This window comes from Bombina bombina, chromosome 3 (genome assembly GCF_027579735.1).
Source record: "Bombina bombina isolate aBomBom1 chromosome 3, aBomBom1.pri, whole genome shotgun sequence".
In the NCBI taxonomy this organism is placed as follows: domain Eukaryota; kingdom Metazoa; phylum Chordata; class Amphibia; order Anura; family Bombinatoridae; genus Bombina; species Bombina bombina.
In genome coordinates, this window is record NC_069501.1 from 943,075,776 (window position 1) to 943,101,521 (window position 25,746).

Genomic DNA, 25,746 nt, shown 5'->3' on the forward strand with positions numbered 1-25,746 from the left:
CCTCAGTAGCCCCCTCCCATTGTAAAGGATTTCTAAGCAGCATTTTAGTGTGTCTGTCCTAGGACAGCTTAGGGGATGATCCTCGTGAACTCTCATATTATTTCACCAATCGGGTAAAGGAAGCTTACTATGAAATCTCATGAGAGCACTGTAAGAGTTCATGACCTCAGCACTGCTGATGCTGGTTGGCTGCTGTACATTTCTTCATTTTTTTTTATTTTAATTTTTTTTACCTGCAGCTGGGAGCAGCTGAGTATAACTTTTTTTTACACAGAACTTATTCTGCTGAGCTGAGGAGATTGTGAGGTAAAATATCTTCCTTTTTTACATAGAGATGCTCAGGTGATATTTTCCTGTCAGCTTTTTACAGTTATACTGCATCAGTTTCAAGTGATTTAGCATACGAGTATTATGTCCCTTTAAGACTCTTGAGGAATTGAACAGCTCAGGTTTGAATATTTCTTGGTATTTTCATACACAGTTGCAGCACTACCTATTAACGCACAAAAATGTAGAAAACATAGCCAGACAGCTTACTCTATTGGAAACACTCTGTTTACTACCCCGCTCCCCAAAACATTTAATCTCAATTATGTATAAACTTTTAACATCCCACAAAGAGACTTACACACCTACATTTATACGACAGTGGCATCACAAGCTGGACCAGACTCTTTCTGAAGCAGAGTGGCAGAAAATATTTAGCAACCATAGCAAAGCATCCATATCCGCTAGGATTTTGGAAACCAACTACAAGTTTTTGTCACGCTGGTATTTAACACCTATCAGAATTAAATTTTTTTACAAGAAAACAGATGGTAAGTGCTGGAGAGGTTGCGGGGAACCCGGCACGGTCCTACATATCTGGTGGACCTGTGATCTAATAAGGCAATTCTGGCAATCTATATTAGATATTATGGACTCTAAATTAAATTCCACACTAGGTAGGAATCCTACCCTTTAGGAGGGTTTACGAGGACAAGCGGAAGAATACTGTACATTCCCTCTATAATATTAGCGACTCTGTACGTTTGTTGTTTATGTATTGTTTTTGAATAACCTAATAAAGCTGCTTTTTAAAAAAAAAAAAAAAAAAAAAAAAATAAAAAAAAAAATCTTTTTTCAGACAAAATAAAAATCCTTTTGTAAAATAAGCGATGTACAGGTGATACCTTTCAATAGCTAACTAACAGTGAATACACTGAGGTCCAAATATTGCACTTGTATACACTATTAGTTGGCTATTAAAGGTATCGCCTGTATATCGCTTTTATTTTCTTACAAAAGGAATTTTACTTTTTTGAATACACAGACTTACTTGGTACTGCCCTTTTTCTGGATTTAGACAGAGCATTTTAAACAATTTTCCAAGTTACTTCTATTGTCTAATTTGCTTTGTTTTCTTGAGGCAGCAATGCACTACTGTGAGCTGCTGATTGGCAGCTGCACACATGTCTTTTGTCATTCTCATCTGTGTTCAGCTAGCTCCCAGTAGTGCATTGCAGCTCCTTCAAAAAAGGATAGCAAGATAAAAAACAACTTTAATAATAGGTCATTTGGTAAGTTTTTTTTTAAAATTCTAAGCTCTATCTGAATCCATGGTATTATTATCGTTTTAATGGATTGAATAAAGGATTACCTTTTATAAAGACCAGTGAGTGCCTGTGTTCTTGGAGAGGAGATATATATATATATATATATATATATATATATATATATATATATATATATATATATATTATATATATATATATATATATATATATATATATATATATATATATATATATATATATATATATATATATATACCAGACCTCCTTCCTTACTAACCCGTGTCACTAACTGTCTTTCTCACATCTCATCTTGGATGTCCTCTCACTACTTTAAGCTAAATCTCTCCAAAACTGAACTCCTTATTTTTTTCCCCTTCTTCCAATGTCTCCACCCCCAAAATTTCTATAACTGTGGATAATTCCATCATTACCTCTATCCCGCACACCCGATGTCTTGGGGTCACACTTGACTCAGATCTTTCCTTCACTCCTTACATTCAGTCCTTGGCTAATGCCTGCTGCTTCCACTATAAAAACATCGCTAAAATTAGACATTTCCTTACACAAGATACAACTAAGATTTTAATCCACTCTCTCATCCTTTCCCGCATCGACTACTGCAACTCCGTCCTCTCTGGTCTACCTAGCTGCCGCATAGCTCCTTTACAATCTGTTATGAATGCATCTGCCAGGCTCATCTTCCTTACTCGTCGCTCTTCATCTGCTGCACCTTTCTGCCAATCCCTTCACTGGCTTCCTCTTGCCTCCAGGATTAAACATAAAATCCTCACTCTGACATACAAAGCTCTCAACTGCACTGCTCCCCCCTACATCTCAGAACTTGTCTCAAGATACTCTCCCTCCCGTCCTGTCCCCTTCGATCAGCTCAGGATCTCCTCCTCTTGGTACTTCCTCACATTCACGTTTACAGGACTTCTCCAGACTGGCCCCCATCTTGTGGAACTCCCTGCCTCGCTCCACAAGACTCTCCCCTAGTTTTAACAGCTTCAAGCGCTCCCTAAAAACTCTACTATTCAGGGATGCATAAAACCAACACTGTTGGCGCTCCACAAATACCTGATGATAATAAAATATATATATATATATATATATATATTTTTTTTTTTTGTTATTTAGGATATAACTACTGTGGAATGCATGTGACAGTTTTTTTTATGTGTAAATATAATGTTATAGGTCAAAATATATTTTATAAATTAATTTCAAATTTAGTTCATGTACTTATTGCACTTGCTTGCATTTAAAGGGACAGTCTACACAAGAATTGTTATTGTTTATCAAGATAGATACTCCCTTTATTACCCATTCTACAGTTTTTCCATTATCAACACAGTTATATTAATACACTTTTTACCACTGTGCTTACCTTGTATCTAAGCCTCTGCAGATTGCCCCCTTATTTCAGTTCTTTTGACAGAGTTGCATTTTAGCCAATCAGTGCTGATTCCTATGTAACTCCAAGGTCTTGAGCACAATGTTATCTATATGGCACACAACTGTCAAAATGCATTTAGATAAGAGGCGGCCTTCAAGGGCTAAGAAATTAGCATATGAGCCTACCTAGGTTTAGCTTTCAACTAAGAATACCAAGAGGACAAAGCACAAATGATGATAAAAGTAAATTGGAAAGTTGCTTAAAATTACATATCTTATCGGAATCATGAAAATTTATTTTTGACTAGACTGTACCTTTTAAGTTTGCTGAAATTGGGGAGAGTTGGAGGCCCTCCTCAATAACTATACACATATAGCACTCCTGAGTTCTAACACGTGGGTTATTCCCGAGAAATATTGGTAATCACGGAGAACTGCTGTCAAATATAATAGTGACTGACACACATGGGTCAAGATAGATGTGAAAAAATACACATTAAAATGTAACTTTTATTAATTTACTAAGTTAAAAATGAATAAACACACACAACACACAATTTAAAACTACGGATAGGGGGGATAGATCCGCGTGTCAACCAGACAATAAATACTAGTGGTATAGCATAGTGAGTGTCAAAGTCACATACGTTAACAATATATTTCAGAAAAAGTAAGAAGTTAATTGTATAATGACTAGAATACACAGAGAAGATTTCTCATACCCTATGCTATATTGACTGATAAGTAGCTGATACTCCTAGATAAGTGAAGGTATGATTCAGCAGCAAAGGGTATATCTTTAGAGTATATTAGCAAAGAGGTATAATAGGTTGGGTACTGAATAGTCCCTATACGATAAGTACAAATTGTTACTGCTGCTAGACACTAATTTGAACCTCTGAGTATGTGGTTTAATATCAATAGCAGCTAGGTAAAAGGTATTATATTAGTACTATACGTTGCTGGATATACCACAGTAATGGTTTGTAATAGGGTTAATTATAGTATATTTCAGCACATCAATACTAGAATACTGACTATCTGTAGTGTCAATCAAATAACGATCAAAATAGGTAAAAAGTAAAGAGTACTACAGAATTAGAGATATTCAGTATATTTGAAAAATAGGTGTGAATGCTGTACTTATCTTGTTCATAAATGGACGCCCTATTAGTGGACCACTGAGTTAATGTAAGGCAATCAAACGTACTTAATAAAAATAATTGGTAATATAACGTTGTGCTTCAAATACTTGTGACCACTATATCCAGCCTCAAATTACATTCATAGTTAACTCTAGTGCTGGGGTAACAGATCGTCAGTGTTGATATAGAGGCAGAATTAGTGAATTATTGCAGCAAGCCACTAGAATGCCCACAGAATGAGCATATAGTTTGTAAGTTAAGACAATATATTCATGGATTAATCGGATTTGCAAAATAATATATCTTCTTGCTTTTGAGTGGGTTGGTCTAAATCAGGTTGTTATGATTCACGGTTGTCAAACATTGCTGTTATTTGCCAAAAAGATTTAATTACTCCCCGCTCTGAACATCAGCTGAATTGGTTCAAGCACTAAGTTTGCAAAGGCGGTCAATGCAGGCCCTTTATATTATCAGCTCACAAATGTGCAGTGTAACTCTGTATCTGTAGTTCTATATGTGGCTACACTGTAAAACACCGTTTATTTTATATAGCGAATCAGCACTATATGATTTAGATACTGCTTATTAACCCCATTTGTTATAATGTAACAACGTTAGATTGTTGATAGAGGTGGATAGTGTAAACGCCGGTATAGGTCACAGGTTTTATTTAGAACCGGGTCTGTTCACAGCGTCTGCAATCAGCGTGCTGCATAACATGGGAACCTCTTATGTAAATAAGTATCAAGTAAACCCAAGTAGCTAGGCTGCAGGAACTATAGTTGGATATAAGGAATAATGAGAGCTGGGACACGCTAATCGTTCCCCACTAAGCGCTTCCTAAAACACAGGAGCTCACTGGGCTCCTCACCATTTCCCTAACATGTTTCGCTGCTTGTCGGCTTTTTCAAAGGGAAATGGTGAGGAGCCCAGTGAGCTCCTGTGTTTTAGGAAGCGCTTAGTGGGGAACGATTAGCGTGTCCCAGCTCTCATTATTCCTTATATCCAACTATAGTTCCTGCAGCCTAGCTACTTGGGTTTACTTGATACTTATTTACATAAGAGGTTCCCATGTTATGCAGCATGCTGATTGCAGATGCTGTGAACAGACCCGGTTCTAAATAAAACCTGTGACCTATACCGGCGTTTACACTATCCACCTCTATCAACAATCTAACGTTGTTACATTATAACAAATGGGGTTAATAAGCAGTATCTAATCATATAGTGCTGATTCGCTATATAAAATAAACGGTGTTTTACAGTGTAGCCACATATAGAACTACAGATACAGAGTTACACTGCACATTTGTGAGCTGATAATATAAAGGGCCTGCATTGACCGCCTTTGCAAACTTAGTGCTTGAACCAATTCAGCTGATGTTCAGAGCGGGGAGTAATTAAATCTTTTTGGCAAATAACAGCAATGTTTTATCTTAAGACAACCGTGAATCATAACAACCTGATTTAGACCAACCCACTCAAACGCAAGAAGATATATTATTTTGCAAATCCGATTAAACCATGAATATATTGTCTTAACTTACAAACTATATGCTCATTCTGTGTGCATTCTAGTGGCTTGCTGCAATAATTCACTAATTCTGCCTCTATATCAACACTGACGATCTGTTACCCCAGCTTTAGAGTTAACTATGAATGTAATTTGAGGCTGGATATAGTGGTCACCGGTATTTGAAGCACAACTTTATAGTACCCATTATTTTTAAGTACGTACGTTTGATTGCCTTACATTAACTCAGTGGTCCACTAATAGGGCGTCCATTTATGAACAAGATAAGTACAGTATTCACACCTATTTTTCAAATATACTGAATATCTCTAATTCTGTAGTACTCTTTATTTTTTTACCTATTTTGATCGTTATTTGATTGACACTACAGATAGTCAAAGTATTCTAGTATTGATGTGCTGAAATATACTATAATTAACCCTATTACAAACCATTACTGTGGTTTATCCAGCAACGTATGGTACTAATATAATACCTTTTTACCTAGCTGCTATTGATATTAAACCACATACTCAGAGGTTCGAATCACAGTGTCTAGCAGCAGTAACAATTTGTACTTATCGTATAGGGACTATTCAGTACCCAACCTATTATACCTCTTTGCTAATATACTCTAAAGATATACCCTTTGCTGCTGAATCATACCTTCACTTATCTAGGAGTATCAGCTACTTATCAGTCAATATAGCATAGGGTATGAGAAATCTTCTCTGTGTATTCTAGTCATTATACAATTAACTTCTTACTTTTTCTGAAATATATTGTTAACGTATGTGACTTTGACACTCACTATGCTATACCACTAGTATTTATTGTCTGGTTGACACGTGGATCTATCCCCCCTATCCGTAGTTTTAAATTGTGTGTTGTGTGTGTTTGTTCATTTTTAACTTAGTAAATTAATAAAAGTTACATTTTAATGTGTATTTTTTCACATCTATCTTGACCCATGTGTGTCAGTCACTATTATATTTGACAGCAGTTCTCGGTGATTACCAATATTTCTCGGGAATAACCCACGTGTTAGAACTCAGGAGTGCTATATGTGTATAGTTATTGAGGAGGGCCTCCAACTCTCCCCAATTTCAGCAAATTCAAGTTTCTAATATACACAGCACCAACCCTGGAATTCAGGTTAATAATACCTGAGTATCCTTTGATAGGACTGTAGTTCTTATTCATTTTCATGTAGTGCCATTGGACCCTCTCCTTTTTGTTTTTCCATGTACCTTTTTAAGTGTCTGCAAGTGAAAATTAATCCAGTTTGTACAACTGATCACGCTAATTAAATGAACAGATTTTACAGTGTTCACATTTGCCTGTAGCAAAAACCATAAGTATATAAGCCGGGGTTAAATTATTTTTATCCATTCTATCCATAATAAGCTTTTTTTTTTTTTTTTTAATACTTACAATGTTCCTCTTTTTCAAATTTATATTTTATTAGAAATGTTACGAACAAAAGCAGTACAAAAATGGACTCAAATTTTGCAAGATGATACTCTCCAATCCAAGATTTTCCGAACATGGTGGTAGGTTTGCTTTTATTCTGTTTTTTTGTTGTTGTTTTTATTTAAGGTGCAATAAGGGCTTGATGCTTTTTTTTTTTTTTTTTTTTTTGGGTCTTTAAATTGGAAATCCCGTTTCCATATGACTGCAGGACCCTCACAGCCATTTTCTTTCTCTCTTCCTCCTCCAAAGAAGGGGTTAATTAAAAAGTTTCCAGTGTTAAAATGTAATTGAGCACCTGTGTGGCATTGTATTATATAAATAAGTTTGGATAAAGGAGCACATAGCCAGTGAACAAGGGATAGGATTATGAATGGCTAGCGCCTTACACCCCCATACACTGGATTCTTGTGTTTTTAAAGCATGACTCAGTTGTTTGTTTTACGGATTGATGACTATAATACATTTTTTATATACTTTGTCCTGAAACTCTGAGGTATGGATGATTTGATTTGCTAGATACGTGGGACAACCTAACTACAAAAAAGTCATCTTTAAGTAGGTTTATTTCTGTCACATTGAATTGGGCTCTAGCAAAGAAAAAATAATACAAAAAAAATTATAATCCCAACCCAGAGATATGCCTTGTAAAGGTGAGGTACAACAAGATTTATTGCATTACTATCTATTTTTTTTTCTAGTATTCCCTTGGATCACATTGCACTATATCAGAAGAATAATAATTTAGGTTTTGCCCTCCGGGTGGCTTTATAAAGTAGCCGGGTGAGGGTAGTTTAATACTCTGCAATATCTCAGAGCAAGAACTTTTCTCCACTTTCGGCGATGAGATTTTCTTAGTGAAAAATGTTCTGCAGATCATTTTGAAATAAAATTACATTTTAAATTAGGCAGTAACACTAAAGCACTAGTGCAATATTGCATTGTGTTGATTAACTGGAGAATAAAGCAATTTTAAAGTTTTAAATATAGTGCAGCAGTTGAAAATTGCATTGCAAATTAGTTTTTAAAATGTCCCATGAAAAAAATCCTGAGACAGTCAACAATAAATGCAGTGCTGCAATATATTTGACTGTTCTCTTCAAAGATAACTTTGTTCTGTATGTACTGTGTTAAGGAAAACTTACACAGTGCAGCCAGAGCATAGTGCTGTTTGAAGAGAACATGATGCAGAGCAGCACTGCAAAGTGAAAGAGCCAAGAGTTCCTGTATGTGTTTCATTCTATCTGCAGATATGCTAAATTTTCTGCAATAACATCTCAGGCCACAGCATGTTCTGCCTTGGGGTGCAATATTAAAGAATTTTATATTATTTATAAATGTTACTTAAACTATCCAAAGCACAAATTAATTGCATACATTGATTTAATGATAATTTGTGCAACAAACATTTGAAACATTTTCATATTGGCATATTTTATTGTCTTTAGCCATGTGGTTGGTTAGTAAAATCAAATAGGTGGAGCACCCATAAAATAGGTATTTGGCAGTACACTGCTTTGTTTGCTTGTGTGCAACAAGTTGATTGCTTTACTATTTATTTTTCTCTTCCTTTCTAGTATTCCATTGAGTCCTGTTGCACTATATCAGAATTTTTTTTTTATTTGTTTTATATTTGCTTGTGTGCAATATTTGTAGTTTTAAAATCTGCATTAGTCCTGTTGTTTGAACACTTGTAGTTGTATTTTAAGTTATGAGTTGGTAAGTTTATCAGCATTTTTTACTACATAGGGCTGCAACTAACTATTCGACTGATTATTCGGCCGATTTATTTTTGCGATTAATCGACTAATCAGATAAAAAAAATAATCATATATTTAAAATAAAATCCAAATAGTGAGTGTTATAAATATAAACTTCAGACTAAAACTTTACATTAACACAACTGTTTGTTCAATTTTTTTAACCGGCAGCAAAACACATTTTTTTTTTTTTTTTTTTTTTAAATAAGCAAAAAAAAAAAAAAAACTGTTTCGAAAGAGGTAGAACTACAAAGAGGTAGATTATCACTGTTAATTCAATTGTTATTCATTCATTCAAATGCAAAAATGACAACATGACCACATGCTCCTTTGCCTGCAGCAGAGATGAGGTGCTCAGATGGCGTTGAGGTCCCTGAGATGCATAAGTAGGTGGGATATTTATCTTTAACTCTCCACCAATGCAAATGGCCTCTTAACAAAGTAAGCTTGGGCTTCATTCTAACCTAAAAATATCTTGAATATCTATATGCAATGGTAAATAACCAGCTAGCTATAAGGTTAGGGAAAAAATATCTAGGTCACTCTGAAAATAACAGATATATACTTAGAGGTTGAATTTGGTACATATTACAGTTATGTAAAAATATAAAAAAAAAACTAAGGACTATATATCAATAACAGGACAAAGCCTTACACATTTTTCTATACAGTACATATAATCAGCAATAGCAAGTGATCCGCTAATAATTGTGCAAACAGATAATAGTGCACATCAATTCAAATAACAAATCCCATCAATCTAGGGCTAAGTATAAATAACAAGCTCGGCACTATATGATGCAAAGCATAGTCCCAAATCACCTGATTTAATATAAACAATCCAAATGAGCCAGGAGTAGTTGTAAACTTATACTGTTCTGAAAAAGGGAAAAGTTAATGTTTGTAGACATCCTTTAGGCGAAGGGCATAACCATAAAACACAATACCATGTGCATAAACTCATTGGAGTGAAGCAGTTGGTGCTTTGCAGAGAACAACTAATTGCAAACCAACTAATCGATTATAATATTTGTTGACAACTATTTTCATAATCGATTATTATCTATTAGTTGTTGCAGCTCTAGTACTATACTATGTTATTTTTTCTTCTAAAAAAAAACCCCTAAACCTATATATAAAGTTTTTGTATTCTTTTGTAATTTACTCCATAGCTGTGCTTTTGTTTTACAGAAACACTGGCTATGAAAGGGCTGACACTGAATTGTTTAGGAAAGAAGGAAGATGCTTATGAATTTGTACGAAAAGGACTTCGCAATGATGTAAAGAGTCATGTCTGTATCCTTGCAATACCTTGTGATAAGCAGTATCCTCCAAATGATCTCTTAGATGTCCATGTAAAAGTTTGTATTAAGTGATTCTTACCATAACAGCTCTAGTTTTTCTAAAAAATCTTCTCTTTTAAAAATAAACAGAAAATGCTTTATTTTATTGGAACTTTTTTTTTTTTACTAGTTTAGTCTCTTACAATGTAATGAGCTCCTGCCAAAACCTGTAGTCAAAAGCATGGTCCCATGCTATGGCAGATAAGGCTGTGACTGGTGAGCCAATCAGGAGCAAACACACACACACACTATGTATAAAACTAAATTGTATGATATACTGATATTGGATTTGAACTCGTTAGGGAACGGATTATTACTGCAAACTTTTATATTCTTCAGATTGCTAAAATGATGTGAACTTTTTGTTCTACATTACTTTAATCCATCTGAATCTTTCTCTGATAGCAAATGATCATTCAAATGCACAAAAAACAATTTGTTTTACAAAAAAAATGCTCTGATATAGAATTTTATTTTTACACTATGACCCATCAATCAAGACTAAATATGTGAGGTAGGGTGTGTGTGTGTATATCTCTATCTCTCTCTCTCTCTCTCTCTCTCTCTCTCTCTCTCTCTCTCTCTCTCTCTCTCTCTCTCTCTCTCTCTCTCTCTCTCTCTCTCTCTCTCTCTCTCTCTCTCTCTCTCTCTCTCTCTCTCTCTCTCTCTCTCTCTCTCTCTCTCTCTCTCTCTCTCTCTCTCTCTCTCTCTCTCTCTCTCTCTCTCTCTCTCTCTCTCTCTCTCTCTCTCTCTCTCTCTCTCTCTCTCTCTCTCTCTCTCTATATCTATATATATATCTATATATATATATATATATATCTATATCTCTATATATATATATATATATATATATATATATATATATATATATATATATCTATCTCTCTAATCTCTCTAATCTCTCATAAAAAGTATACACACCCCTGTTAAAATGTCAGGTTTCTGTGATGTAAAAAAATGAGACAAAGATAAATCATTTCAGAACTTTTTCCACCTTTTAATGTGACCTATAAACTGTACATCTCAATTGAAAAACAAACTGAAATATTTTAGGTAAAGGGAAATAAAAAAATAAAATAATATGGTTGCATAAGTGTGAACACCCTTAAACTAATACTTTATTGAATCACCTTTTAATTTTATTACAGCACTCAGTCTTTTTGGGTATGAGTTTTTCAGCATGGCACATCTTGACTTGGCAAGATTTGCCCACTTTTCTTTGCAAAAACACTCTAAATCTGTCAGAATGCGAGGACATCTCCTATGCACAGCCCTGTTCAGATCATCCCACAGATTTTGAATTGGATTCAGGTCTGGGCTCTGGCTGGGCCATCCCAAAACTTTAATCTTCTTCTGGTGAAGCCATTCCTTGTTGATTTAGATGTATGCTTTGGATCGTTGTCATGCTGAAAGATGAAGTTCCTCTTCATGTTCAGCTTTCTTGCAGAAGCCTGAAGGTTTTGTGCCAATTTTGTCTGGTATTTGGAACTGTTCATTATTCCCACTACCTTGACTAAGGCCCCAGTTCCAGATGAAGAAAAACAGCCCCAAAGCATGATGCTGACACCACCATGCTTCACTGTGGGTATGGTGTTCTTTTGGTGATATGCAGTGTTGTTTTTGTGCCAAACATATCTTTTGGAATTATGGCCAAAAAGTTCAACTTTGGTTTCATCAGACCAGAACACCTTTTGCAACATGCTTTTGGGAAACTTCAGATGTGTTTTTGCAAAATTTAGCCGGGCTTGGATGTTTTTGTTTGTAAGAAAAGGCTTCCGTCTTGCCACTACCCCATAGCCCAGACATATGAAGAATACGGGCGATTGTTGTCACATGTACCACACAGCCAGTACTTGCCAGATATTCCTGCTGCTCCTTTAATGTTGCTGTAGACCTCTTGGCAGCCTCCCAGACCAGTTTTCTTCTTGTCTTTTCATCAATTTTGAGGGACGTCCAGTTCTTGGTAATGTCATTGTTGTGCCATATGTTCTCCACTTGATGATGACTGTCTTCACTGTGTTCCATGGTATATCTAATGCCTTGGAAATTCTTTTGTACCCTTCTCCTGACTGATACCTTTTAACAATGAGATCCCTCTGATGCTTTAGAAGCTCTCTGCGGACCATGGCTTTTGCTGTGGGATGCGACTAAGAAAATGTCAGGAAAGACCTACTAGAAAAGCTGAAGTTTATTTGGGGTTAATCAGAGGCACTTTAAATGACAGGTGTGTACTGACTCCTATTTAACATAATTTTGAATATGATTGCTTAATTCTGAAGACAGCTACATCCCCAGTTATAAAAGGGTGTTCACACTTATGCAACCATATTTTTTTAGTTTTTTTATTTTTATTTCCCTTTTCCAAAAAGATTTCAGTTTGTTTTTCAATTGAGTTGTACAGTTTATAGGTCACATGAAAGGAGGAAAAAGTTCTGAAATGATTTCTTTGTCTCATTTTTTTTACATCACAGAAACCTGACATTTTAACAGGGGTGTGTAGACTTTTTATATCCACTGTGACTCAACTAAATTATATATTAAATAAATATAAATAATAAATATAATATTACATTTATCATCTTTCTATCTAGTAAGTAACTCTATATATCACAACACTTTCTGATGACTCCCACATACTCTTCAATCTCTTCCAAAATGTCTGTTTCGCGGGCATTCTCAGGTCCGCCCACAGCCGGACACTGGTCCGCCTCTCATCCTCCCTCTCCGTCTCAGTTTTCATGACAATCTGGAGATTTTTTTTTTTTTTTTATAATCGCGGCTTAAAACAGCTTCCACAATTTATTGTGCAGCCCTAATAATATATATATATTTTGGAAGTCACTAGCCCGTAACTCCCTAAAGTCTATTATTACCTGCACTGGTAATTTTAATAATAAAGAACCCTAGAGGAATGACAACCCCCCTAGACAAATTCACAGAGAGATAGTTTGCACCAAATTATTTATTTATTACTTCAAAAACCCCTAAAGGGTATATATCCCATCATAAGTGATATACAAATATGATATACCTACTAAGTTGACACACCTACTTTTGTGAATAACTATCTAACACCTTGCTAATTACAATGTATAGAAATAATTCACCGTATATATCTGTTGCAAAAAATCTTTTCTTTATATTGTATCAAATTAATAGAGTGCATTTTAAACCATCTCTCAATGCTAAGGAATACGCAAAACAATACTCATTAAAACAAGTATACATCTAAATATATCAAAACCTATATAAAGATTGTTGTATCAATAAACTGATGTCAGTATTCATTTGGTTACAATGGATATTCGTATATTAGCACCACAGGTGCCATTATTTTTCTGTCATAATTTTTTTAAAAAAGATTACACTTTACACATGTTTATCTTGTGGTTATTTAATCTTTATAAAAAAGGGGCATAGTTGATTTATTCATTCAATCCGTATGGGGTTAATGATTTAAGATTTAAAATCCATTTACATTCTTTCAGATAAGGGAGGAAACGTAGTAATCCTCAATTCTGTAGATTATGAATTTGAATGTAAGAGACAATTGTTAGATATTAAACAATATCAAATGCTTAAAAGAAATCCAACAGAGGAATATAAAAGTGAATTGGATCAATTTTTGAAAGAAGCCTTTGACAAAGGCTTGTTAAACAAACGAGAATTAGATTTTCTAACTGTAAAATATCCATAAATTGCAACATTATATACAATTCTCAAGTTACACAAGAACAAAATTCCACCTCCAGGAAGGCCTATCATATCAGGCCAAGGAAGTTTAACAGAAAAAATATATCTATCTATATAGATTACTGTTTGAGACCATTTCTCATTACTCTTCCATCTTATATAAAATACACCAAAGATACCCTTAAAAAAACTGAATGATATTGGAGTGAAAAGCCATATTATTTTAGTAGCAATTTATAAAGATTCTACATAAATTGCTACTAAAATAATATGGCTTTTCAAAAAACTTTTATGAAGAATTTAAACAAGAACAAATTAAATCTAAAATTTACGTATACTTGGAGTGAAACAGAGATGGAATATCTTGATTTAAAAATTCAGGTAATTAATAATAAAATAGAGACATGCACTTATATAAATCCTACAGCAGGGAATTCTTTATTATTAGCCAGCAGTCATCATCCAAAATCATTAATTAATAATATACCCGAAGGGACAATATTTATGTCATAGACGGAATTGTTCAGACACAATACAATTTAATGTAGAAGCAGAACAGTTAAAAATAAGGTTTGAAGAAAGAGGCTACTACTAGAAATGTTTTAAAGGAAGCCTACAAGTCGGTCAAAAACATAAATAGATAAGTTACTTTATAGGGATAAACAAAAAAATCCCGGAAAAAAGGGTTCGATTCATCAGCCATACAATAATAAATGGAATGAAATTAGAGCCATTATGCAGAAACACTGGAAAGTGTTAACTTTGGATTACGACATAAAACAAATAGTAGTCACTTTATTAAAGTCAAAGGAAGTAATTGGTTAAATAAAAGAATCAAACCTGATGAAAATGAAAAAAGCAGAAAGTGCTCAGTCTGGTAATCAATACAAAATAATAGGCAACATAAATTGCAGAAGTGAGGAATTAGTATACATTGATTTCTGTAAATGCCCAATGTACTATATAGGTAAAAGCTATAGATAGTTGAAAGAAAGAATAAAGGAACATAAAAGGGATATAAATAATGAAATAAAAACAAGTAGTGGCACGGCACTTTAAAATTTTCCATAACAGCAATGGTGAAGAATTAAAATTTATGGGACTAGAGAAGATTAATTTTCAAGGTAGAGGAGGGAATGTGGATCAAACATTATTACAAAACGAATGTTAATGGATTTTCAATCTAAAATCATAAACCCCATACGGATTGAATGAAGAAATCAACTATGCCCCTTTTTTATAAAGATTAAATAACACCACAAGATAAACATGTCTAATGTTTTTATAAAGTGTAATCTTTTTTTTTTAAAAAATTACAGAAAAATGGCACCTGTGGCTCTAATACTCTAATATGACTATCCATTGTAACCAAATGAGTACTGACATCAGTTTATTGATACAATATATATATATATATTCTTTATATAGGTTTTGATATATTTAGATGTATACTTGTTTTAATGAGTATTGTTTTGCGTATTCCTTAGCATTGAGAGATGGTTTAAAATGCACTCTATTAATTTGATACAATATAAACAAAAGATTATTTGCAACAGATATATACGGTGAATTATTTGTATACATTGTAATTAGCAAGGTGTTAGATAAAGTTATTCACAAAAGTGGGTGTGTCAACCTAGTAGGTAAATACTTGATGCACAGCCAAAGGAAAATACACACAGATGAAGCCCACGGAGCACAGACAGTGCAGGGTGAAACACGCGTATCAGTCTTTTTTAGCATTTGGGGGACTCCAATCAAACCCCATTTGTTTGTACATGCTACTCCTGGTATCCATAGCTGAATTCGGAATGAGTGGAACCGATGATACCGTGATTTAACCCCACAGCATATAACGGAACTGCAGCGGACGTTTCTGCAATTGAGCTAAGTTAGTGAGTATGATTGTTGCTGAAATCTCCCTAGAGGACCGGACGCCTGTATCAAGGTACAAAGCAGTACACAGTCGACCTTGGAGTGTCTATAAAGGGGTATACAAAATAACAACTCGCATTAAATTAAGCTAAAAAACACACTTAAATATGCTGTCTGGCAGTTACCTAATAGCTATATGAATCAGAGGGAAGAGGACTCAGGAGCAAGTCTCCAAATTATTTACACAGCAGTCCCCTCCAACATTTGGGGTATTTAACACGGTAGTCAATTCACTTAGCTCATACTTTGGAGAATTAATACTATAAGGACACTATGAACACCAGGAATTTGCCATCATCCTTGATAAAGGGACATTCATACCTGGATTTTTAAGTGCACTAAGGACTTACTCCCATTATCACTTAGGGAGTTTTTTGTTTTCAGTGACCGGTCACTAGAGTAGCATGATAAACCTTGTTTTTGAGTTTATAAGTTAAGGTTTTAGGTTGCATAACCATGCATATTTGTATATCACTTATGATGGTATTTTGGGAATATACCCTTTAGGGTTTTTTGAAGTAATAAATAAATAATTTGGTGCAAACTATATCTCTCTGTGAATTTGTCTAGGGGGTTGTCATTCCTCTAGGGTTCTTTATTACTAAAATTACCAGTGCAGGTAATAATAGACTTAAAGGAACCGTCAACAACAGAATTTTTGTTGTTTAACCCCTTAATGACCGAGGACGTGCAGGGTACGTCCTCAAAAAAAAGGCAGTTAACGCCTGAGGACGTACCCTGCACGTCCTCGGTGTGGAAAGCAGCTGGAAGCGATCCTGCTCGCTTCCAGCTGCTTTCCGGTTATTGCAGTGATGCCTCGATATGGAGGCATCCTGCTATAACCTTAAATGGCCATCCGGTGCAGAGAGAGCCACTCTGTGGCCCTCTCTGCACCGGACATCGATGGCCGGTATCGTGGGTGGGAGCGGACTTGGGAGGCGGGTGGGCGGCCATCGATGCGCCGTGTAATGTGCAGGGGGGCGGGAGCGACGGGGGCGCGCATGTGAGCGCGCGCGTGCACGGGGGGCGGCGGGCGCGTGCACGGGGCGGGAGCGGGAGGGAACCGCTGCACTACAGAAAAAAAAAAATCTGAAATGGCTATAATAAATAAGAAAAGAATAATGTTTCTCTTGTTAAGTGTATCCAGTCCACGGATCATCCATTACTTATGGAATATATTCTCCTTCCCAACAGGAAGCTGCAAGAGTCCACCCACAGCAAAGCTGCTATATAGCTCCTCCTCAACATAGATAGGAGGTTGTGAGAGTCTGTGGTGCTTTCTACTTAGTTTATTCTTCAATCAAAAGTTTGTTATTTTTAAATGGCACCGGAGTGTGCTGTTTATCTCAGGCAGTATTTGGAAGAAGAATCTGCCTGCGTTTTTCTATGATCTTAGCAGACGTAACTAAGATCCATTTGCTGTTCTCACACATTCTGAGGAGTGAGGTACTTCAGAGGGGGAATGGCGTGCAGGTTTTCCTGCAGATAAGGTATGTGCAGTAAAATATTTTTCTAGGAATGGAATTGACTAAGAAAATACTGCTGATACCGAAGTAATGTAAGTAAAGCCTTAAATGCAGCGATAGCGACTGGTATCAGGCTTATTAATAGAGATACATACTCTTGTAAAAATGTGTTTTAAAACGTTTGCTGGCATGTTTAATCGTTTTTTAACATATGTTTGGTGATAAAACTTATTGGGGCCTAAGTTTTTTCCACATGGCTGGCTTAAATTTTGCATAGAAACAGTTTCCTGAGGCTTTCCACTGTTATAGTATAAAAGTTACAGTTGGTGCAGTTAAAATTACAAACAGTGACATTCAGCTTCCCTCAGCAGTCCCCTGCATGCTATAGGACATCTCTGAAGGGCTCAAAAGGGCTTCAAAAGTAGGAGCTGTTATGACTGTTTAAAACATATTTTTCGTTTTGTTAATCTGTTTTTTGTATTAAGGGGTTAATCATCCATTTGCAAGTGGGTGCAATGCTCTGCTAACTTGTTACATACACTGTAAAAATTGTTAGTTTAACTGCCTTTTTTCACTGTTATTTCAAATTTTGGCAAAATTTGTTTCTCTTAAAGGCACAGTAACGTTTTATATATTTGCTTGTTAACTTGATTTAAAGTGTTTTCCAAGCTTACTAGTCTCATTATTAGTCTGTTCTAACATGTCTGACATAGAGGAAGCTCTGTGTTCATTATGTTTTAAAGCCATGGTGGAACCCCATCTTAGAATGTGTACCAGATGTACTGATTTCATGTTAAACAATAAAGATCATTTTTTGTCTTTAAAAACATTATCACCAGAGGATTCTGTCGTGGGGGTAGTTATGCCGACTAACTCTCCCCACGTGTCAGACCTTTTGACCCCCGCTTTAGGGACTCACGCTCAAATGGCGCCAAGTACATCAAAGGCACCCATAGCGTTTATTTTACAAGACATGGCAAAGGTGGTGAATAATATTCTGGCAGCAGTATTAGTCAGACTACCTGAAATTAAAGGAAAGCAGTTAGCTCTGGGGGTAGATACAGAGCATACAGACGCTTTAAGAACCATGTATGATACTACCTCACAATATGCTTAGTCTGTGGGTGATTTTTTTTTTTTTTTTTTTTTTTGACTCAGGGAAGATGATTTAACCTGATTCTGATATTTCTACATTTAAAATTTATGCTTGAGAACCTCCACTTGTTGCTCAGGGAGGCTTTGGCTGCTCTGAATGAATGTGTACAATCGCAGGGCCAGAGAAATTGTGTAGACTGGATAAATAATATGCAGTGCCGGTGTGTACTGATGTTTTTCCAATACCTAAAGAGGTTTACTAAAATTTTTTTTAATAAGGAATGGGATAGACCAGGTGTGCCGTTCTCTTCCCCTCCTATTTTTTAGAAGAATGTTTTCTAATAGTTACCACCACACGGGACTTCTGGCAGACAGTTCCTAAGGTGGAGAGAAGAGTTTCTACTCTAGCTAAGCGTACCACTACCTCTGACGAGGACAGTTGTGCTTTTTAGATCCAATGGATAAAAAATGTTTATTCAACAGGGTTTTATCCTGCAGCCCCTTGCATACATTGCTTCTGTCACTGCTGCTGCAGCGTTCTGGGTTGAGTCTCTTGATGAGGCTTTACAGTTAAGCGACTCCATTGGATGAATATATTTGACAAGCTTATGCTAGCCAATTCCTTTGTTTTCTGATGCCTTGTTCATTTGACTAGACTAACGGCTAAGAATTCTGTTTTTTACTATACTGGCGCGCAGAGCGCTATGGCTTATATCATGGTCAGCTGTCGTGACTTTAATAAATAAGCTACTTAACTTCCCTTCAAGGGGCAGACCCTATTCGGGGCTGGTTTGAAGGAGATTATTGCTTATATCACTGGAGGAAAAGGTCATGCCCTTCCTCAGGATAGGTCTAAATCAAGGGCAAAAAAAAAAAAAAAAAAAAAAGTCTAATTTTCGTACCTTTTAAAAACTTCAGGGCAGGTGTGGCATCCTCTTCCTCTAAGGCAAAACAAGAGGGAATTTTTGCTCAGTCCAAGGCGGTCTGGAGACAATCGGACCTGGAACAAAGATAAGCAGGCCAAGGAGCCTGCTGCTGCCTCTAAGGCAGCATGAAGGAACGGACCCCTATCCGGTAACGGATCCTATAGGGGGCAGACTTTCATTCTTTGCCCAGGCGTGGGCAAGAGATGCCCAGGATCCCTAGGCATTGGAATTTATATCCCAGAGATATCTTCTGGATTTCAAAGATTCCCCCCCAAAAAAAGGGGAGATTTCGCCTTTCACAATTATCTGCAAACCAGATAAAGAAGGAGGCATTCTTACATTGTGTACGAGATCCATCCAGTTCCAAGAGAGGAACAGGGACAGAGTTTTTACTCAAATCTGTTTGTGGTTCCCAAGGAGAGGGAACCTTCAGACCTATTTTGGATCTAAAGATCTTAAACAAATTCCTCAGAATTCCGTCATTTAAGATGGAAACTATTCGTACCATCTTAACTATGATCCAGGAGAGTCAATAGAGGACTACAATGGATTTGAAGGATGCTTATCCTCACATTGTGATGCATAAAGATCACCATCGTTTTTCAGGTTTGCCTTTCTAGACAGGCATTACCAGTTTGTAGCTCTTTCCTTTGGTATATCTACAGCCCCAAGAATCTTTATGGAGGTTCTGGGGTCGCTTTGGCGGTCCTTAGACCGCGGGGCATAGAAGTGGCCCCTTATTTAGACGACATCCTGATACAGGCGTCAAACATCCAAATTGCCCAGTCTCATACGGACGTAGTACTGGCATTTCTGAGATCACATGGGTGGAAAGTGAACAAGGAAAGAGTTCTCTATCCCCAATCTCAAGGGTTTCCCTCCTAGGGACTCTGATAGATTCTGTAGAAATGAAAATTTACCTGACGGAGTCCAGGTTGTCAAAGTTTCTAAATTTCTGCCGTGTTTTTTTTTTTTTTCATCCCATCCGCGCCCTTCGGTGGCTCAGTACATGAATGAAATCGGCTTAATGGTAGCGGCAAGGGACATAGTACCGTTTGCACGTCTACATTTCAGACCGCTGCAACTATGCATGCTCAGTCAGAGGAACGGGGATTACACAGATTTGTCCCCCTGTTAAACCTGGACCAAGAGACCAGAGATTCTCTTCTCTGGTGACTATGTCGGGTCCATCTGTCCAAGGGTATGACCTTCCGCAGGTCAGATGGGACATTTGTTACAATAGATGCCAGCCTTTTAGGTTGGGATGCAGTCTGGAACTCCCTGAAGGCTCAGGGATAGTGGACTTAGGAGGAGACCCTCCTTCTAATAAATATTCTGGAACTGGGAGTGATATTCCATGCTCTTCAGTCTTGGCCTCAGTTAGCAACTCTGAGGTACATCATACTCAGTCGGACAATATACACGACTGTGGCTTACATCAGCCATCAAGGGGGAACAGAAGTTCCCTAGCGATGTTAGAAGTCTTACAATAATTCACTGGACAGAGACTCACTCTTGTCTATCAGCTATCCATATCCCAGGTGTTGAGAACTGGGAGGTGGATTTTCTAAGTCGTCAGACTTTTCTTCCGGGGGAGTGGGATTTCCTCCGGAGGTCAAGACCAAGCAGGAGAGGGCTTTGGTGTTTTTGACAGTGCCTGCGTAGCCACGCAGGACCTGGTATGCAGATCTGGTGGACATGTCATCCTTTCCATCACGGTCTCTGCTTCAGAGACAGGTCCCTCTACCTCAGGGTCCTTTCAACCATCTAAATAGAATCAATCTGAGATGGACTGCCTGGAGACTGAACGCTTGATGTTATCAAAGCATGGCTTCTCCGAGTCAGTCATTGATACCTTAATACAGACATGAAAGCCTGTCTCTAGGAAAATTGAACATAGATATGGTGTAAATATCTGATTGTTATGAATCCAAGGGTTACTCATGGAGTAAAGTCTGGATTCCCAGGATATTATCTTTTCTCCAAGATGTTTTTGAGAAAAGGGTTGTCAGCTAATTCCTTAAAAGGGGACATATTTTTACTCTGTCTATTTTTTTGCACAAGCGTCTGGCAGGTATTCTAGACGTTCAGGCTTTGGTTAGATCCAAGCCTGTGTTTAAAACTGTTGCTCCGCCATGGAGCTTAAACCTGATTCTTAAGGTTCTTCAAGAAGTTCCGTTTGAACCTTTTTTGTTCCATAGATATCAATCTTTATCTTGGAAAGTTCCTTTTGGGTAGCTAATTCCTCGACTCGTAGAGTCTCCAAGTTATCTGTGTTACAATGTGATTCTCCTTATCTGGTTCTTCGTACGGATAAGGTAGTCCTGCGTACCAACCTGGGTTTTTTCCTAAGGTGGTATCTAACAAGTACATCACTCAAGAGATAGTTGTTCCATGCTTGTATCCTAATCCTTCCTCAAAGAAGGAACGTCTATTACACAATATTGGACGTGGTTTGTGCTTTAAAGTTTTACTTACAAGCTACTACAGTTTTCATCAAACGTTCACCTTGTTTGTTGTCTATTCTGGACAGAGGAGAGGTCAAAAGACTTCAGTAGCCTCGCTGTCTTTTTGGTTAAAAAGCATAATTCATTTAGCTTATGAGACTGCTGGACAGCAGCCTCCTGAAGGGATTACAGCTCATTCTACTAGAGCTGTGGTTTTCACTTGGGCCTTTTTTAAATGTGGCTTCTGTTGAACAGATTTACAAGACGGAGTCTTGGTCTGCGCTTCATACTTTTCAAATTTAACAAATTTGATACCTTGCTTCTTCGGAGGCTATTTTTGGGAGAAAGGGTTTTTTACAGGCAGTGGTAACTTCCGTTTAAGTACCTGCCTTGTCCCTCCCATCATCCGTGTACTTTAGCTTTGGTATTGGTATTCCATAAGTAATGGATGATCCGTGGACTGGATACACTTAACAAGAGAAAACATAATTTATGCTTACCTGATAAATTTATTTCTCTTGTAGTGTATCCAGTCCACGGCCCGCCCTGTCACTTTAAGGCAGGTAATTTTTTCATTTGAACTACAGTCACCACTGCACCCTATGGTTTTTCCTTTCTCTGCATGTTTTCGGTCGAATGACTGAATATGGCAGTTAGGGGAGGAGCTATATAGCAGCTTTGCTGTGGGTGGACTCTTGCAGCTTCCTGTTGGGAAGGAGAATATATTCCATAAGTAATGGATGATCCGTGGACTGGATACACTACAAGAGAAATAAATTTATCAGGTAAGCATAAATTATGTTTTCTAAGTGATCTGCAACTGGTGGGAGGTTGGGGGGGGGGGGGGACAGCTACACTACAGAAAAGGGGATTTTTAAAAAAAAAAGATTTCTTTTTTTACTAAACTGGGTACTGGCAGACAGCTGCCAGTACCCAAGATGGCGCCTGCTAAGGCAGAGGGGGAGGGTTAGAGAGCTGTTTGGTGTGGGATCAGTGAGGTTGGGGGCTAAGGGGGATACTACAAAGCAGCATATGTAAATATGCTAAAAGAAAACCTAAAAAACCCCACAAATATACCTTTTATTTTAGTACTGGCAGAGTTTCTGCCAGTACTTAAGATGGCGGGGACAATTGTGAGGTGGGGGAGGGAAGAGAGCTGTTTGGGAGGGATCAGGGGGTCTGATGTTTCAGGTGGGAGGCTGAGCTCTACACTAAAGCTAAAATTAACCCTGCAAGCTCCCTACAAGCTACATAATTAACCCCTTCACTGCTAGCCATAATACACGTGTGATGCGCATTGGCATTTAGTGGCCTTCTAATTAACAAAAAGCAACGCCAAAGCCATATATGTCTGCTATTTCTGAACAAAGGGGATCCCAGAGAAGCATTTACAACCATTTGTGCCATAATTGCACAAGCTGTTTGTAAATGATTTCAGTGAGAAACCTAAAATTGTGAAAAATTTAAAGTTTTTTTTAATTTGATCGCATCTGGCGGTGAAATGGTGGCATGAAATATACCAAAATGGGCCTAGATCAATACTTTGGGGTGTCTTCTAAAAAAAAAATATATACATGTCAAGGGATATTCAGGGATTCCTGAAAGATATTAGTGTTCCAATGTAACTAGCGCTAATTTTGAAAAAAAGGGGTTTGGAAATAGCAAAGTGCTACTTGTACTTATGGCCCTATAACTTGCAAAGAACATGTAAACATTGGGTATTTCTTAACTCAGGACAAAATTTAGAAACTATTTAGCATGGGTGTTTTTTGGTGGTTGTAGATGTGTAACAGATTTTGGGGGTCAAAGTTAGAAAAAGTGGGTTTTTTCCATTTTTTCCTCATATTATATAATTTTTTTTATAGTTAATTATAAGATATGATGAAAATAATGGTATCTTTAGAAAGTCCACTTAATGGCGAGAAAAAGGTATATAATATGTGTGGGTACAGTAAATGAGTAAGAGGAGAATTACAGCTAAACACAAACACTGCAGAAATGTAAAAATAGCCTTGGTCCCAAACGGACAGAAAATGGAAAAATGCTGCGGTCATTAAGGGGTTAAAAAGAAAAATAATCCCTTTATTACCCATTCCCCAGTTTTGCATATCCAACACAGTTATAATAATACACGTTTTACCTCTGTAATTATCTTGTATCTAAGCCTCTGCTGACTGCCCCTTATTTCAGTTCTTTTAACAGACATGCAGTTTAGCCAATCAGTGCTCACTCCTAGGTCACTTTACGTGCATGAGCTTAATTTTATCTATAGGAAACATGTGAACTAATGCCCTCTAGTGGTCAAAATGTATTCAGATTAGAGGCAGTCTTCAATGTCTAAGAAATTAGCATATGAACCTCCTAGGTTTAGCTTTCAACTAAGAATACCAAGAGAACAAAGTGTGTGTGTGTATGTATATATATATATATATATATATATGTGTATATATATGTATATATATGTATATATATATATATATATATATGTATATATATATATATATATAATAGAGAGAGAGAGATAGATACAGTATCTCACAAAAGTGAGTATACTCCTCACATTTTTGTAAATATTTTATTATATCTTTTCATGTGACAACACTGAAGAAATTACTTTGCTACAATGTAAAGTAGTGTGTGTACTGCCTGTATAACAGTTTAAAATGTCTGTCCCCTCAAAATAACTCAACACACAGCCATTAATTTCTAAACCGTTGGCAACCAAATTCATTACACCCCTAATTGTAAATGTCCGAAGTGTCTATTTTGTATGGCGACTATTATTTTCCAGCACTGCCTTAACCCTCTTGGGCATGGAGTTTACCAGAGCTTCATAGGTTGCCACTGTAGTCCTCTTCCTCCTCCATGATGACATCACAGAGCTGGTGGAAGTTAGAGACCTTGCGCTCCCCCACCTTCCATTTGAGGATGCCCCACAGATGCTCAGTAGGGTTTAGGTCTGGAGACATGCTTGGCCAGTCCATCACCTTTACCCTCAGCTTCTTTAGCTAGGCAGTGGTCGTCTTGGAGGTGTGTTTATCATGTTGGAATAGTGCCCTGCGGCACAGTCTCTGAAGGGAGGGGATCATGCTCTACTTCAGTATGTAACAGAACATGTTGGCATTCATGGTTTTCTCAATGAACTGTAGCTCCCCAGTGCCGGCAGCACTCATGCAGGCCCAGACCATGACACTCCCACCACCATGCTTGACTGTAGGCAAGACACACTTGAATTTGTACTCACCTGGTTGCCGCCACACACGCTTGACACCATCTGAACCAAATAAGTTTATCTTGGTCTCATCAGACCACTGGACGTGTCTTCAGCAAACTGTTTGCAGGCTTTCTTGTGAATCATCTTTAGAAGAGACTTCATTCTGGAACGACAGCCATGCAGACCAATTTGATGCAGTGTGTGGCGTATGGTCTGAGCAATGACAGGCTGACCCCCACCCCTTCAACCTCTGCAGCAATGCTGGTAGCACTCATACATCTATTTCCCAAAGACAACCTCTGGATATGATGCTGAGCACATGCACTCAACTTCTTTAGTTGACCATGGCAAGGCCTGTTCTGAGTGAAACCTGTCCTGTGAAACTGCTGTATGGTCTTGCCCACCGTGCTGCAGCTCAGTTTCAGGGTCTTGGCAATTTTCTTATAGCCTAGGCCATCTTTATGTAGAGCCACAATTCTCAGATACTCAGAATTCTTTGCTATGAGGTGACATATTGAACTTCCAGTGACCGGTATGAGAGAGTGTGAGAGCGATAACACAACATTTAACACACCTGCTCCCAATTCACACCTGAGACATTGTAACACTAACGAGTCGCATGACACTGGGGAGGAAAAATGGCTAATTGGGTCCAATTTGGACATTTCCACTTAGGGGTGTACTCACCTTTGTTGCCAACAGTCTAGACAATTAATGGCTGTGTGTTATTTTGAGGGACAGCAAATGTTCACTGTTATACAGGCTGTACACTCACTACTTTACATTGT

General features: G+C 37.2%; 1 protein-coding gene across 1 annotated transcript in view; it reads left to right on the plus strand.

Annotated features, from left to right (window-relative positions):
* Positions 1–25,746, plus strand: part of NAA16 (N-alpha-acetyltransferase 16, NatA auxiliary subunit) — a 325,238-nt gene that overhangs the window by 1,898 nt on the left and 297,594 nt on the right. The window contains 2 exon segments of the mRNA XM_053707967.1: positions 7,078–7,162; positions 10,031–10,135. Of these exon segments, the coding sequence (XP_053563942.1) occupies positions 7,078–7,162; positions 10,031–10,135 (190 nt within the window).